Source organism: Furipterus horrens, unplaced genomic scaffold (assembly GCF_987537825.1).
Source record: "Furipterus horrens unplaced genomic scaffold, mFurHor1.1.pri manual_scaffold_21, whole genome shotgun sequence".
Taxonomy (NCBI): domain Eukaryota; kingdom Metazoa; phylum Chordata; class Mammalia; order Chiroptera; family Furipteridae; genus Furipterus; species Furipterus horrens.
Window position 1 is genome coordinate 451586 of NW_028327191.1, and position 15354 is coordinate 466939.

The window sequence follows — 15354 nt, forward strand, 5'->3', positions numbered from 1 at the left end:
TAGGGTGAGCCCCAGTGGGCTGCATCCAAGCACCATCCTGGCTCGGCATTGCCGTCCCCCAGCTCCGTCCCAGGTCCTCTCCACTCTACTCCCAGTGCTGGGCCACCTCTCCCCTCCGGCCTGCCCCACAGTCCTGGCTCTCACTCTGCTACACCAGCAACTGCCCAGCACACACCAGTGGTCATGAGGGCCAGTCCCTCTGCTCCTGCTCTCCCTGCCACCCAATGGCTCTGGCAGGTGTGAGTCCTCCCGGGCTCCTATGTACTGGGGCTGGGCACTGATGAGAGACAGGGGCTCCCATGACAGATATGCACCTGCCTTGCCTGGCTGCCATGGGGACATGGGCTCCTTGCAGAGTCAGGGGTTTGAACTCCAGCCCCGGGCAAGACGCAGACAGAGAGACAGGGAGACACATGTACTCCAAAGGCCCCACGTGTGGGCCAGGATTGCAGTGCAGTGGGAATCATGGAAAGGCATCCTGGAGGGCTCCCTGGAGGTGTGTGTGTGTGTGTGTGGCGGGGCTGTTACAGGGCTGTAGTTGGAGAGCAGGACAGCAGACAGTTCACACCACTGCACTGAGCGTTGGGCAGTCTTGACCCTGACCATGGTTTGTGTAGAAGGAGCTGCTCAGAGCCCAGACTGGGGGACAGACAGGGAAGCCTGGTGGGGGGCAGAGTCCATGAAGAGCTGTGAAGGCTGGGAGCCAGGAGAGGCGGGACCTCGGCCCTGCCACACACAGTCCTGGCCCTGGGCTTGTCCGTCCAGGCCCACGGCGTAGCGGGAGCTCCAGTCTCGCTCAAAAAGCTGCTGCAGCTGCTCCTGCACTGTGCCCACCCCTGGCTGGGGCGCGTCGGCCTTCTGGCTGATCACCAGGCCCACACCCGAGGTGCTGCTGAAGTAATCTTCCGACCAGTTGGAGGTGCCTGAGAGGGCAGGAAAGAGATACTGGGTGCGTGACCCGGTCCTGTGGGCACAGGGCACAGCTGGATCGATCACGTGGTCCTCAGAACTGCGCCGAGGCCCCATCAAGGCCCACGCCCCCGTTGGCACCTGGGCAGGCCACGGCCCAGGCCTTGTCCCCCTCCTCTGGGTTTGCGTGGCCTCTGTGCCCCATGCCACTCGCTTGGTGCCGCTCAAGCACTCCAGGGCCCCTATGTTGCGTGGCCCACACCGGTCTGGGCACCCCCGTCACCACCACTCACCGACGTAGGCTGCTTTCTCTGTGACCATGAACTTGCTGTGGTTCACCCTCCCGAACGGGATGTTGGAGTGATTCCCCACAGGTACGATGAAGACTTTCTTTGGGGACAGAGAGGGAGTGTGTCACGGAGGAGAGGGTGGCTTCTCCCAGCCCGGCCCGGGAGAGGTACTAACCACATCCACGGAGATGCCGGCCCTGGGGTTGCTGAAGGCCTGCAGGGACCGCAAGGAGGGGAACATGCTGGGGTCCGTGTTGAGCCAGCAGCTGACCAGCAGACGCACGTGCACACCCCTGTTGAAGGCCGCCTCCCGCAGTGCGTCATCCAGCACTGGCCAGTACCTGGGGGTGTGGCGGGTCAAGGTCCCCGGGTCAGCTGGGGTCCCCGCCTGCAAGGTCATGGCGGGAAGGAGAACGCCCCAGGGCCACCAGCTCCCGCCCGGCCCCACCTGGCAGGATGGGTGAAGCGCGTGGTGGGAAAATAGTCCATCACGGAGACGTAGATGAACTTCTGGGCCCCCCGCATCACCGCCAGCAGCGCGTCCAGGTCCCGGGTGCGGCCGTGGGGGCAGAGCTTGGGCGGCGAGGCCTGGGTGGGCAGAGCGGCACCCTGAGGGCACGAGCCTCTGCTCTGAGCCTCCCCTCCCCGGACGTGGGGGCCCTCCTACGCCCACCCTCCGGTATTTGGGATCCAGGAGGGAGACCGAGGCGCTGCCTGGAGGGGTGGGAGGGGGGCTGGCCCTGGCTACCCTGAGGAGGACAGCTCCGTGCCAGGCCAGGCTGCACACCGGCTCGGGGCAACCCCACGTCTAGGGCTGCATCTCTGCCCTCACACCAGGCCTCTGATGCGGACCAACCACATGGCTGGAGGGTGGCACCCTGAGGGGAGGGCACCTGCTGGGGGGCATGGCCAGTCTGCCCAGCTTCCTTCCTTCTCCGCAGAGTAACAAGGTTGCAGGATAACCTGGCCCTTCCCCAGCCTCCGCGGCCCTGAGCTGGCGTCCCTCACCCTCACCTAGCACTGCATTTGGAGACCCCCAAGGCACCCCCGCCCGGTCACCTCCCGTCCTGGGTCATGGTCCGCTCCTTCCCCCCAGACCTTGGCGGGTCCAGGGTGCTGGGCCCTGGCGGTCTCCCCAGGGACACAGCAGGTGCTGTGGTGACCACGGGGAAGGCCTGACCAGCCCTCTTACCGAGAAGTAGGCTGTGGTGGGCAGCCCATTAAAGCGGGCCCAGAGGGGCTGGAAGTGGTTGATGTGGGATGAGAAGTTCTGAGGCCAGTGTTTGGGGAGCACAGCCCCGGGCGCCCCCAGCACCCAGTAGGTCTGGAAGGTCTTCTCCAGGTCCCGGGCCAGGCGGTTGCAATTGTAGATGGCCACACCCAACTCCTTCACCTGCAGGGACGGGCAGCGGCGGGGGCCTGGGGCTCGGGCAGGGTGCAGCCCCCACCCGGTGCCCGGCCACAGCAGCATCACTGTGGGGACTCCTGACAGACAGGGTGTTGGGGAGCTCTGGGGTGGGGTACCCAGAGAGCCCTGTTTGTCTCCAAGGATCAAAGCAATGCGTGCTTATCACCCCAAAACAACAGGAAAGGCCTAAAAGCACAGAGGAAAGAAAGGACCCTCCGTCTCTTCACGCCAAGCGCTCAGTATGGCTGCCGTTCCGCCACCGCCCTCGGGTGGGTCCTCACGCCAACAGGTGGTGCTGGCACACCTGCCTGACAGTGGGCCCCACGGCACGCGCCCCGTGGACCCGGCTCACGGGTCCCAGCCTGGTGGTGTGGTAGACAGTGACAACACCCAGGCTTCCATTAGGTGGCTGGCTGCCGGGGACCCCAGGCAAAGCCCCCAGGGTTTGGGGAGGGGATGGGCTCTGGGAAGAGGGTCGCCCTGTCTGGGCTCCGGACTTACCTGTGTCAGGGACCGCCAGTCCATGTTGGCACTGCCCAGGTAGACATGCTGCCCATCCACGACCCAGAACTTGGAGTGCAGAACGCCCCCGGTGAGCTTCCCCATGGGCACGTAGCGCACCTGGGCACCTGGCCGCGGCCCCGGAAAGCAGGGTGAGCCGGCGCCCTGCTGAGCCTCAGCCCTTCCCAGCTGGGCTGGCTCACTCATCCCCACCACAGTCCTGCCTGGCTTGCTGCTTGCACCCCGTCTTACATGTGGGGAAACGGAGGCATTGCCTGGCTGCACCTCTGGCCACAGGCCCCCACAGCTGGCCTCAGCCTGCCCCAGGCCACCCTGTGCTGCACGCATGGAAGTGACACTCCCGACCCCTGGTAACCGCGAGCCCTGTGATGCTGACTCGAAGCCCCAGGCTCCTGCCTCCTTGTGTCCTGGGCAAGCGCAGGCAGTTCCCCGGCCTCCCTGCGGTCCTTGTCCCTGTCCTTGGCACCAGCAGCTCAGCCCATGCCCACCCCCAGCACAGGAGGTGCGGGGCAGGCACCCACCTCGGGCTGCCAGGGCCTGGAGGTCAGTGGAGTTTCTTGCCAGCGTCGGGTGGCTGGTGGCCACGGCCAGGGACACATTCCTGTCCAGGACCTGCTGCAGCTTCTGCAGAAGGGCCTCCCCCTGGGAGCCCAGGCCGGCAGTGAGCGTTGACCCCAGGTCGGCTCCCTGCTGCCGCCCACTAGGCAGGACCCATCCCTTCCCAGGGCCACCCTGACCCCCCGCAGCTCAGAGTCAGGCCAGTGGTAGGCTGGCTCGTGTTGGGGGGTGGGGGGCAGGGCACACCGGCAGGGAAGAGGAGTCGTTGACACCGATGTCAGGGCCCGTGAGGGACCAGTAGTAGGAGGCGATGTGGACGCTCTCCTGGGCCATGTCCAGCAGCTGCAGCCAGGCCTGGGCCAGGGGCTGCACAGACGGGCTGCCGGCTGCAAAGGGCAGGTCCTGGGGCATGCTTTCCACGAGGGCCAGCCTAAGGTGGGGGGACAGTGGGGCCCCAGCGTGAGTTCAGGAGACACCAGCCTGCCACCTGTCGCCTGCTCCGCCTGTCCACGCGAGCCAAACCAGAGGGGCTGCTGCCGACCGCAGTCCCGTCTGGAGCCCAGGCCAGGGCACAGGGAAGGGCCGCCAAAGCCTGGGCAGAATAGGGCTGAGCCCAGCAACCCGCAGTGGCTGGTGACACCCGGGAGCCCGCCAGGGAGGGGCTGAGAGCAGGTCCCCAGCGCGACCTGAGTTGCTGACTTGAAGCCAGCAGCGCTGGGGTGGGAGCGGCCAGGGCTGGCCCAGGGGGTGGGGCTGGCCCAGCGGGAGGGCCTGGCCTAGGGGTGTCGAGTCCCCATCTCCACAGGTGGTGGGAGAGGGGGGTCAGACAGCGCTCCCACGGCTGAGCCCTGAGGATGCCACACCTCGGCCCTGGTGGGATTGGGTCCACCTACTCTGTCAGAGGGCCAAGGGGGCACCTTGTGTTTGCTGCAAAGAGCACCCCAAGTCTACCCTATTCCCAGCCCCCATTCCACCCCATGCAGCCGCCGTCCCCCCAGGCTCTGTGGCCTCCCTTCCAGGAACCTGCATCTTCCAGGGGAACTGGCCAGGGGGGCGCACAGCAGCCCCGGGCTGAGACCTGCTGCCCCGCCCTGCAGACCCAGCAGGCTCACTCACTGGCAGGAGTCCCACTGCGGCCACCGGTCCTGCCCTCCCGGGGGCTCCCAGGCTGGGGACTGGGCGGTCCGCCCCTCAGGCTGCCGCTGGCCCCAGGCGAGCAGTTGGGGCTGCAGCCACACGTGGTAGGTGAGGGCCATGCCGCAGAGGTACAGCGTGGCCAGTATGCCCAGAACCTGCAATTGAAGAATTGTCACCGAGGGGGTCCCCCGTGCCCGAGGAGGACGAGGCCTGCAGCTGGGGTGGGCCTGAGCGGGCGAGGGAGAGGGGAGGAGGGCACTGAGCAGGGCCCAAGCCCGCTGTGTGTGGGATCAGATGGCCACGTGGTCATGGCCGTCCTCCCAGATCCCCCCACCACAAGGTAGGTGGGCAGCTGCTGCACAACCCTCGGGGGCTCTGCCCAGGGGCCTGTGAGGCTGCCGACCCCTGCCCTCTGCCCCCAGTCCTACCGTCCTCGCCTCTCTGGTTCTCGCCTCTCTGCTCCGTGGGCTGGAGGGCAGCATGGGACAGAGCCACGCAGGGGCCGGTACCTGCATGGGACAGGCTGGGATCACCACAGCCCTGGCCACAGTACCTGGGGTCACCCCCTCTGTGGGCACCCTGCAGACACCTGCTCAAACCCGAGGGGCCTCCCCACTCCTGCCCAAGGTCACACTGGGGTGTGCGGCTCCACTCTGCTGCCCCTGACGCACCTCTGCCCAGCAGGGCGGGCGCTGAAGCTGGAGGAGCCCCAGGCCTTTCTCTAGTGTGTCTGTGTGTCTGTCTGTGTGTCTGTCTGTCTGTGTCTGCGTATGTGTGTCTGTGTCTATGTGTGTCCCTGTGTGTGTCTGTGTGTGTCCGTGTGTCTATGTGTGTGTCCGTGTGTGTCCCTGTGTGTGTCTGTGTCCCTGTGTGTCTGTGCCTACGTGTCTATGTGTCTGTGTCTGTGTGTGTCTGTGTGTGTCTGTGTGGGGGTGACCGCTGTGTGCTCCCCTCTCTCGAGCTCCCTCTCGGTGAGTGTCTGGGCATCCAAATCGCAGTTCCTCGTTTCAGCCACAGCTGCAGTAAGTGGAAGTCAGTTCTGCTTTCACTGGCCCCCACTCCCAGGCCTATAAATAGCTGCTTCTCCTCCCCGCTGGGCCCCTGGCCTCCCCACCCCGGCGGGCTGCCGTGATCCTGGTCCTTCGGGGAAGGTGCTGCCTGGGGTGGGCAGAGAGGCCCAGTGAGGGCCAAGCCAGGGACCCCACAATGCTATGGGGGGGCTGGGGATGAAGCAGGACCCCGAGATGCTGCCTGGGGCCTGGGGCTGCACAGCAGCCTATGACTGAGACCAGGAGCAGCCTGCCCTGCTTTGGCCTCTGGGGTCCCCCTGGGGCTATTCCCCCACAGGACACCTGGTGGGACATGGGCCGGGCAGCCACAGGAGCTGGACCTGGGGTCTGTGTCTGCCCTGAGCCAGAGTACTGCCGGGCGGAAATCAGTGCAAGAAAGGGGGACCCTGCTCGGTCCCCAAGTGCCGGCACCCACCCTGCTGGGAAGTCTCCCCAGGGTGGGTCAGAGCCTCAGGGTGCTCCCCCGACCTGGCAGAGTTGAGCTTGGGGGTCGACCACGCCCCTCTCCCAGGGAGGACTTGGGGTCGGCATGAGGCCTTCACTGAGTCTCAGGACAGGTAATCATGTGATATCCGGTCCTGGGGGTTGGGTGACGCCCTTTGAACGCTCCTGACCTCGCACCATATGGGAAAAGGGCCCGTCTCCCCAACATGCTGCAGGCAGATAGCCAAGTCGAGGCGCAGCCCAGTCTGGGGGCCCTCCGAGGCATCACCCAGGCCACCAGTCCCCAGAGTGTGTCATCTCCTGCTCTTGGCTGTTGGGAAGTCCCTGGGGACGGGGAAGTGGGCCACCAGGGTGGCTCTGGGCAGCTGCAGCCCTGGGGACTCTGTGCGTCCCTGGACGGGGCCGCTGTTGGGAGAGAATGACCCACTCACACTGGTATCTCAGGACTGTGAGGAACTGAGATTCCCGGGGGCAGTGACCCCCAAGCCCTGTGTGGGCAGCTGTGGGACCCCGATGGCATCAGCTGTCTCCTGAGGGTGCAGGACTCCCTGCCCTCGGGGCATGGCGGGACCTGCTGTCCAAGCTGGAGACCCTGAGGCGCTGCTGCGGAGACTGGGGCGGAACGGGAGGTGGGCAGGCTGGCTCTCGTCTCTGTTACCCTCTGGGCCGGGCAAGCTCGGGGCAGGGGAGGCGGACCACAGCCCCTTCCCAGGCCTCTGGCCTGGCTCCCCACCCTGGCCCTAGCTCTGCGGGCACTTACCTCCGGGGGTCCTGCCTTGGCACCCATCTTGGCTCCAGCCTGACTGCAGCCCTCGGTGCTCTGGGCAGGCTCCCCGGCCGCCTCCCACCCGCCCGCCTGCCTCCGCTCTGCAGCCTGCGGCTTCCCCTTTACTCACTTCCTCTTGCTCCGGAACACCCCCTCCACACTCCCGGGTAGTTGGAGGGTGGGGCTGGAAACTGCCAGCGCCCGGGGAAAACCCCACGTTCCTCTGCCCCCCAAGGGGGACGCCCTGCAGGCGTGGTCTGTGCGCCAGGCAGGGTTAATGCCAGGCAGGGGGATCCAAGGAGCCGTGGCCCGAGGAAGGTGGTTTATTTCCATCTCACGCTAACCAGAGCCAGGGGCTGGTGGCCGGGAGAAGGCCCCCCCAGCCCTCAGCTGCTCCCGAGGGCCGACCAGCGGCCTCATGGCCCCACCGTGGCTGCTGGAGCTCAGCCATCACCTCCGTGTTCCTAGTAGAACATAAAGGATAGCCAGAGACTTTCTAGAGGCCTCACGGGGCAGTTCTACTTACATTTCACAACCCAAAACTTAGTCACATGACTGCCTCTGGCTGTAGGGGTGCTGGGAAGTGAGGCAGCTCAGAACTCCAGCCTAGAGAAAGCAGGCAGAGCTGCTAAAAGGCAGGCCTGGCTAGAGGTGGCCGGTTCTCAGCCCCAGCAAGGCGCTGTGCGTCACCCCTGAGCCTCCACACGGGGCTCCCTGAATGCAGGACCCTGTTGCCCCGCAGACTTCACCTTCAGAATAGCCCTCTCCCTTTGAACGAGGTTGGGGTGTCCACCCGAGCTCCCCCTTTAATCTCCCATTCGGGGCAGAGGCTGCAGGAGGTCTTGTCCAGGGTGCCGGCCTCAGGGTGACCACCTGCCGTTCACAGGGGCAGCAGCTCTCATGGTCAGGGTCGTGAGGGGAGCCCCGGGGCCGGTGTGGGTGGCCCGGGAGGGGAACAGGGAGTGACGGCCCCCAGGTCCCTTCATTTCCTTCCTGGACCCTCTGCCCAGTCTGACCTTGGGCTCATCTCCAGGACACCGCCAGGGTTGCCTCTGCTCTTTGCGGGGTCGCTGGGCGCCTGTCCCTGTTTTCTTTGTTAACAGGTGAGCCCACCCTCACCGGGCGTTCGGCGCTCCATCGCTCCCGCTGCCCCAGCGCCAGGCCGTGTCAGGCGCTCAAGTTCCCCAGCTGGGGGTGCGACGTGCAGGGAGGTGGTGAGCGTGAGGAACCCTGAGCGCTTCCACGTTGGCCAGGCCTGTGAAGCCCTAACCCACCTTTGGTCCATTTTTAAATGGGGTCACTAACTTTTAAAAAAATAGATTTGGAGGATTTATTTAATATTGCAAACGGTAAGTTTTAGCTGTAGCAACACCTTCTCTTACTTTGCTTCGCTTTCTCCCCTGATTTTTAAAAAATCCTCAGACGCGCGGGAAGTGGGGAGGCCCGCGCAATGAACGGGCGCAGCTTCGCCGCTCAGACGCCGCAGCTGTAGGCAGTCACGCCGGCTTCTTCCTCACGTCTGCTAAGAAGGTTTAAAGTAAAGGAGGACGCAAATGCCACGGCAACCCTGCCTGCTTTGGTGCGCGTCTCCAATAAATACGCTTCCCCAAAACCACAGCGCGGCGGTCGCTCCTGACCGAGCCCATCGCTCCTTAATTTTATCAGATTTTTGCAATGCTGTCAGGATTGTTATTTTAAGCCCATAAGCTATACACCTTATGATTCTTTTGTCTGGTCAGTGTATGTTTAGAAAAATCCACTTTTACCACCTTACCACCCACATTCTTTTGTTTCATTTCAGACCCTCTGTGACCATGACCGTTGTCCCTCTCCCTGGATCCTCCCTTAGAAGCAACTCGAATGCTAATTTTGCTGGATATAAAATTCTTGATTTTCCATTACTTGTCTTGAGAGAGGGGTACATGCTCAGTTTTCGGGAACATGAAAATGTCTCCAACGTCCCTTCATTATTGAAGGGTCATTTCTCTAGGTACAGAATTCTATTATTTTCTTATTATTTTAAAATTTCTTGTTGTTTAGGTACAGAATTCTTTTTTATTTAAAGTATATTTTATTGATTATGCTGTTACAGTTGTCCAAAACCTTTCCCCTCTGCCCCCCTCCGCCCAGTACCCACTTCCCTCCAGCAATCCCCCCCTTAATTATGTCCATGGGCCATGCATATAAGTTCTTTGGCTTTGCCCTTTCCTGTATTATTCTTAATTTCCCCCCGTTTTGTACCAACCGATTATGCTTCTTAGTCCCTGCACCATTTCCCCCTTTCTCCCCCTCCCCCTCCCAGGTGATAACCCTCCAGATGATCCCCACACCTATGATTCTGTTCCTGTTCTGGTTTGGTTGTTCGCTTAGTTTGTTTTTGTTTTTTGTTTTTTTATTCATTTTTTGATCGTTGTGAGTTTGTAGTTATTTTACTGTTCATAGTTTGATCTTCTTCTCTTTCTTAAATGTGTCCCTTTAATATTTCATGGAATGAGGGCTTGGTGATGATGAACTTCTTTAGCTTTACCTTGTCTGGGAAGCACTTCATCTGCCCTTCCATTCCAAATGATAGCTTTGCTGGGTAGAGGAATCCTGGTTGTAGGTCCTTGCTTTTCACCACTTTGAATACTTCTTGCTAGTCCCTTCTTGCCTGCAGAGTTTCTTTTGAGAAATCAGCTGAGAGTCTTATAGGAACCCCTTTGTAGGTAACTCTCTGCTTTTCTCTTGCTGCTTTTAAGATTCTCTCTTTATCCTTAACCTTTGGCATTTTAATTATGATATGTCTTGGTGTGGTCTTCTTTGGGTCTAGCTTCTTTGGGACTCTCTATGCTTCCTGGACTTGTATGTCTATTTCCTTCACCAAATTTGGAAAGTTTTCCTTCATTATTTTTTCACTTAAGTTTTCAATTTCTTTCTCTCCCTCTTTTCCTTCTGGCACCCTTATGATTCAGATGTTGGTACATTTAAAGTTGTCCCAGAGGTTCCTAAGCCTCTCCTCATTTTTTCCCCCCAATTCCTGCTTCCTCATTCTGCACTGGTTAACTGTTTATTTCTTCCTTGTGTTCCAAATCATTGATTTGAACCCCAGTTTCCTTCCCTTCACCATTGGTTTTGTGTGGATTTTCCTTCATTTCACTTAGCTTAGCCTTCACTTCTTCCCTTATGTGTTTGCCGTACTCAAGCATGTCTGTCAAGTCTGTGAGCATCTTTATCTCCAGTTTTTTGATCTCTGTGTCTGTGAGATTGTCTGTCTCCTCATCTGTTAGGTTGGCTATCTCTTTGTCGCTTAGTTCTCCCACTGGAACTGTTGTGGTGCATAAGCGAGAATCAGATGGCAGGAGACTTTCAAATTTGAATTTAAAAGAGCCTTTATTAGCTGGCCAGCGACTACCCACTCTTACTCCATGCAGGGATTCAAGTGACTAGCCCCGAATTTCAGTTTCATGGGGCTTATGAAGGGAAAAACCACATCCTTGCTTCTGCAGGTGCAGGCCGGGGGTTAGGGTTGTAGAAGCTGTCAGCTCAGCTTGGCACAGCAAGACCGTTATTGCCTGACCACATTCCGGATGCATCTAAGTCTTTCGGGTCACTGTTCTAACAAGTTTGGCTCACACCTCCAACCGCCAGCTAGCACCCTGTGTGGAAACTCTGGCATCACAGGGGTTTGAGCAAAAAGCAGAAAACTTCTAAAAGTTCAAAATTTTCCATACACAGACCCCTAGGGTGTAGGGACATTCCAGGGTGTAGTCCCCCATCACAGAACCTGGATCTGTTTCCTCTTGGGCCACACTTCTCTGTCTCCTCAACTTGACAGGCTCCTGTGTTTGCCCCTGTGTCTTAGGCAGAGCTGTTGCTCCTGTTATGTTGTAAGGGGCGGAGCCTTAGGGATTTGTCTTTGTGGGGCAACCCGTCTCACCATGTTGCAGTGCCATGTGTGGGGGAGGGGTCCTAGAGGGAACAATGCCGTCTGCTCAGCACTGACCTGTTTTCCAGTCACTTCACACACTTCCTGTAATGGACTGGAGCCTCTCTGGCTGTTGCCCTGGTTGTGGTTCCCAGAGTGGGTGGGTTTGCAGATGTTCTAGGACCATGGAGGCCCCTCTACAGACTCTCCTGAGAGACCAGCTGTTTCTTCTGATGCCCCAACCCTCACTGGTTTTCACAGCCAGAAGCAACAAGGCTTGATTTTCCCGGCGTTGGGACCATGAGCTGCGCAGGCTGGCCTGGGACTGGGAGTGCCCCCCAGGTGTCCCTCCCAGCTTTCATAATGTGTGACTGCACTTTCCACCGGTCATAGCCACTGCTACTGCTGCCACCACCACACCACATCCTCTCCGCCCCGGCTCCGCCCCTCCCACCTGTCTGGATGAGCATTTCTTCTTTATCTCCTTGTTTGTTGGACTTCACTGCAGTTCGATTTTTTGGTAGTTCTGGTTGTTTTTTGTTCTGAGGTAGATATGATCCTATTTATGGCTGTGGAAGGATGCAAAGCATATCTATCTTCGCCTCCATGTTGGCTGGAGTGTGGGTACAGAATTCTTGATGGGCAGTTTTTCCCTCTGGAAACCTGAGGTCTGCAGGGTTCCATTATTGTTGCTGAGAAGTCTGCGGCCATTGCCTTGTAGGGACCCTGCCCTTCTTCTGTTGGTGCTTCTAATGCACTCCTGGTCTCTGGTGTCCTTCGGTGTTACTGTGATGAAACTGGGTGTCATTTCATGTTTTAAATCTTCTTTGGCACACATGAAGCTTCCTGTATCTGGGGATACATGACACTGCAGGGCTGTCATCACAGAGCACCAAAAACAGCGTCGCTCGAACACAGAAATGTATGATCTCAGTTCTGGAGGCCAGAAGGCCCATCTCCCTCTGTGCATCTGTCTCTCTCCAGATTCGTCCTTTCTCTAAGGACACGAGGCATCACCTGTCAAGACGTCGTCCTAACTGGATCATCTGAGAAGACCTAATTTCCAGATAAGGCCACATTCAAAGGAGCTGGGCATTTGGACTTCAACACCTTTGTGGGAGGGCGGAGTGACCCAACTCAGCCCGCAGCACATGCCCTTCCCAATTCTGCCGCACAGCCCGCTGTGCCCTTTAACCTCTGCTTCCCACTTGCCCTTTCTGTGTCGCCACGCACTGTGCTCCGGCCAATGGCCCCTCACCTCGCTCACTCTCCTGAGACTTCCTTTGAGAACTTTATTTCTAGTCATTGTTTTCAGTGTGGTGCTTTCCAGCTCTCACCAGCTATGTTTGATTTCTTCTTGCTTTTTGACCGCCTTTTCTTTTTTTAAAAAATATTTTATTTCTTTTTAGAGAGAGGGGAAGGGAGGGAAGAGAGGGAGAGAAACATGAATGTGTGGTTGCCTCTCATGTGCCCCCAAGCGGGGACCCGGCCCGCAACCCAGGCCTGTGCCCCGACTGGGAATCGAACCAGTGACTCTTGGGTTCGCAGGCTGGCTCACAATCCACTGAGCCACCCCAGCCAGGGCTGGACCACCTTTTATATTTTATTTTTGTTGTTGTTGTTCTGTGCTGGTGTCACCCACAGTGTGTCTATGGTTTCCGATGGTGGCTCCCCATTGGCTGACTTAACTTAGGAGCTGCTGAGGACTTAGACCCAAGGGGCCTTTCTCTGGAATTGATTGCATTTGCTTCTGCAGGAACCAGGGGTCTCTATCAACCTGGAGCCACATGGAATGAAAACAGAGAGCGTGGTGCAGAGGCCCGGGCCACGGAGAGGAGGTGGGACAGGGAGCAGAACAATATCTGAAGAGAAAATGGGCCAGACTGTCCACAGCTGGTGAAAGAAAGACACACCAAGCCACCAACCCAAGAAGTGCTGCAAGTTTCAACACTGATAAGTGCAAAGATGCTCCCATGTGCACTGTGGTAAATTCGGGACGAAAGAAGAAAGGAAGAAAGAAGGGGGAAACTAGCAAATAAAATGAAAATAACAAATAATAAACAACAGCAGAAGCGAATGAAACAGAAATGAACTAATACAGAAAACCCACAACCCTGAAAGTCGGGTCTGTGAAAAGCATAATAAAGCCGGGGAACCCTGCCAGGCCAGACAAGAGACACGATGCGGAGACAGACCGGACGTGAGAAAGGTCGCAGGACGCCTGGAACTCTTCCGCGCTAATACGTTCAGACTGTCTTTTGTCGCTTGTTCCGTCTTCATTGCCGTGGGGCACACTCACGGGGAGGCGCAGGCTGTGCACCCGATGGATGCTCACACATCACGCACCGTCCAGGCCAAGGTGGGCGACAGTCTCAGCACCACCCTCTCAGTCCCCACCTTCCTCCACGAGGGAACCGCGACGGTGACGTCTGGTGCCGCATGTGGCCACAGCAGGCAGACTCAGGCCTCGGTTCTGCGTGTTCCTCGTCAGAACAAGGGCAGTCAGAGCGCTTTCTTACTGCTTTCTCTCTCCAGGCGCGGACACAGCAGAAGGGACACCCACTCCGTGGGTGGCCATGCAGGTGCTTCCATGGGGGCTGTGTGACAGGGCTGCTGTGAGCCCCTCGCACGTGCCCCCGTGGCCCTCTGTGTGCACCGTTCTGGGTCGGTCAGGGGCGGGCACCCGGACAGCTCCAGCCAGCGCCGCACGCACGCCAGCCCTGATGCGCACCTGGTTGGCACTGTTCCGGTGGGCACCGTGGGGCCTCGTGGTGGTGACATGCCCTTCTCCGTGGTGACAATCCCTCGCATAACCTTCTGTCAACTGCCCGCTCAAGTCCTCTGCCCATTTTTTCATTGGGTCATCTCTTTTTCTGGCTTGATACAAATTATTTATTGGATCTAAGAATAGTTAACATTTTTTCTTTTCACTTCCTAATGGTGTCTTTTGATGAATGCCCAGCAGGCAGCAGCAGGTCCCTGAAGGTCTGCACTAGGTAGCGGGAGAGCCCAGCCGCTCAGGCTGGCACAGGGAGCAGCCAGCAGGGGGAACAGCTGGTGTGGGGAGCAGACCTAGCACAGGGCGCTGCCGCGGTACAAGTGGCTCTCGCTCCACTGGTCCAGTGACAGAGCAAGCAGGCTCCCCACATGCTGGACACTTGCTCCATCCCGGCTTGTCCCTCTTGCCTCGAGGTCGTCCCTGTAGCGGGAGGTGGGGTTGTGACTGCCCTGGGGGTGAAGACGCTAGCTACAGGCACCAGGTGGGGTGATAAGGGTGCAGCCTCGCACAGAGGGAATAAAATAACTTTTCTCTTTGAGGAGCAACGTCCAGAAACTCCCCGGCTTTGCTTTATCACCTAGGCCGCCACCTGGTGGTGACATCTGCGCATTGCAGCATCCCTGGGTCGCGGGAGCCAAAACGGAGTTTCCAGCCGAGGAAGGGAGACCCCGGGGACCAAGCATCCCCCACCAGCCTGATGTCACCGTCGAGAAACAAAGTCAAGGCGACGCCGCTGGGATGTTGCCACGTGATAGAATGATTTATTAGAACAAGTTCCATGACAAATCATATAAAATAACCATTTTCTTAAAGACACCAGTAGGACACCTGAGGACAAGCACAGGCGCCCCCGCGAAGCCAGACAAATAAGTTACTGATCCCAGGTCGAGGGCTGGAGAGGGGACACGAGTTTATGAATAAAAAAAATTGTACAGCGACCCCGTTGGGGGAGGAGTGGAGGAAGGAGGCGCGGGCGGAGCTCTGGCCGGTGCAGGCATGTGGGCAGGGGACCAGGACTAGCACCTCCTCCAAGTGACACAGCGGGGCGGGGCCGGGTGGGACCCCACTGCCACTCACACCCGTAAACATCAGGTGGGCACGGGCTGTGTGCTGGACCCTAATGTAAACGCAGCGCTCGGCCCCGCCCCGCTGCAGCGCACCCCCTCCCGCAACTGACACGCACATGCCAGGCAGGTGCACAGCGCAGCCACACCTTTCCGTTGAGGGGACACACCGCCCCCACCCGTGGGCTCTTTGGCTTAGAGGCTCCAGAAACACGGGCCCCCAGGAGGGGCCCCCTGGCACGTTCCCGCCGACAGAATCCTGAGAAATCAACGCCGCTCCTGGGGCCAGTCCCCGCGCCCACCCCCGCCCAAGGGCCGCGCGCCTTGCAGATGCCCCGTCGGTGCCCAGCGTCCAGCACCGGAAGCTTTTGGAAGCCCGGTGCGGCCACCTGGGGATGGCGCTCGCCTCTGCCTGGCCCAGCCCCGTCGTGGGGACAGCCCTGCATGCGCGGATGTGACCAGGCTGGCGGTGCGGGGGCAGGGGCGGCGCATGTGCATCACCT

General features: G+C 59.4%; 1 protein-coding gene across 1 annotated transcript; it reads right to left on the bottom strand.

Moving 5' to 3' along the window:
- Window positions 1-416: 416 nt before the first annotated feature.
- PLD4 (phospholipase D family member 4) lies at window positions 417-7214 on the bottom strand. The gene is made up of 11 exons (XM_090265535.1): window positions 7099-7214; window positions 5253-5333; window positions 4804-4979; window positions 3934-4117; window positions 3651-3771; window positions 3109-3236; window positions 2392-2592; window positions 1648-1787; window positions 1375-1540; window positions 1203-1299; window positions 417-923 (listed from the first exon to the last, which is right to left on the bottom strand). Exons 1-11 carry the CDS (start codon window positions 7123-7125, stop codon window positions 628-630), a joined length of 1617 nt encoding a protein of 538 aa, XP_090121661.1. The 5' UTR covers window positions 7126-7214; the 3' UTR covers window positions 417-627.
- Between the last annotated feature and the right edge of the window lie 8140 nt (window positions 7215-15354).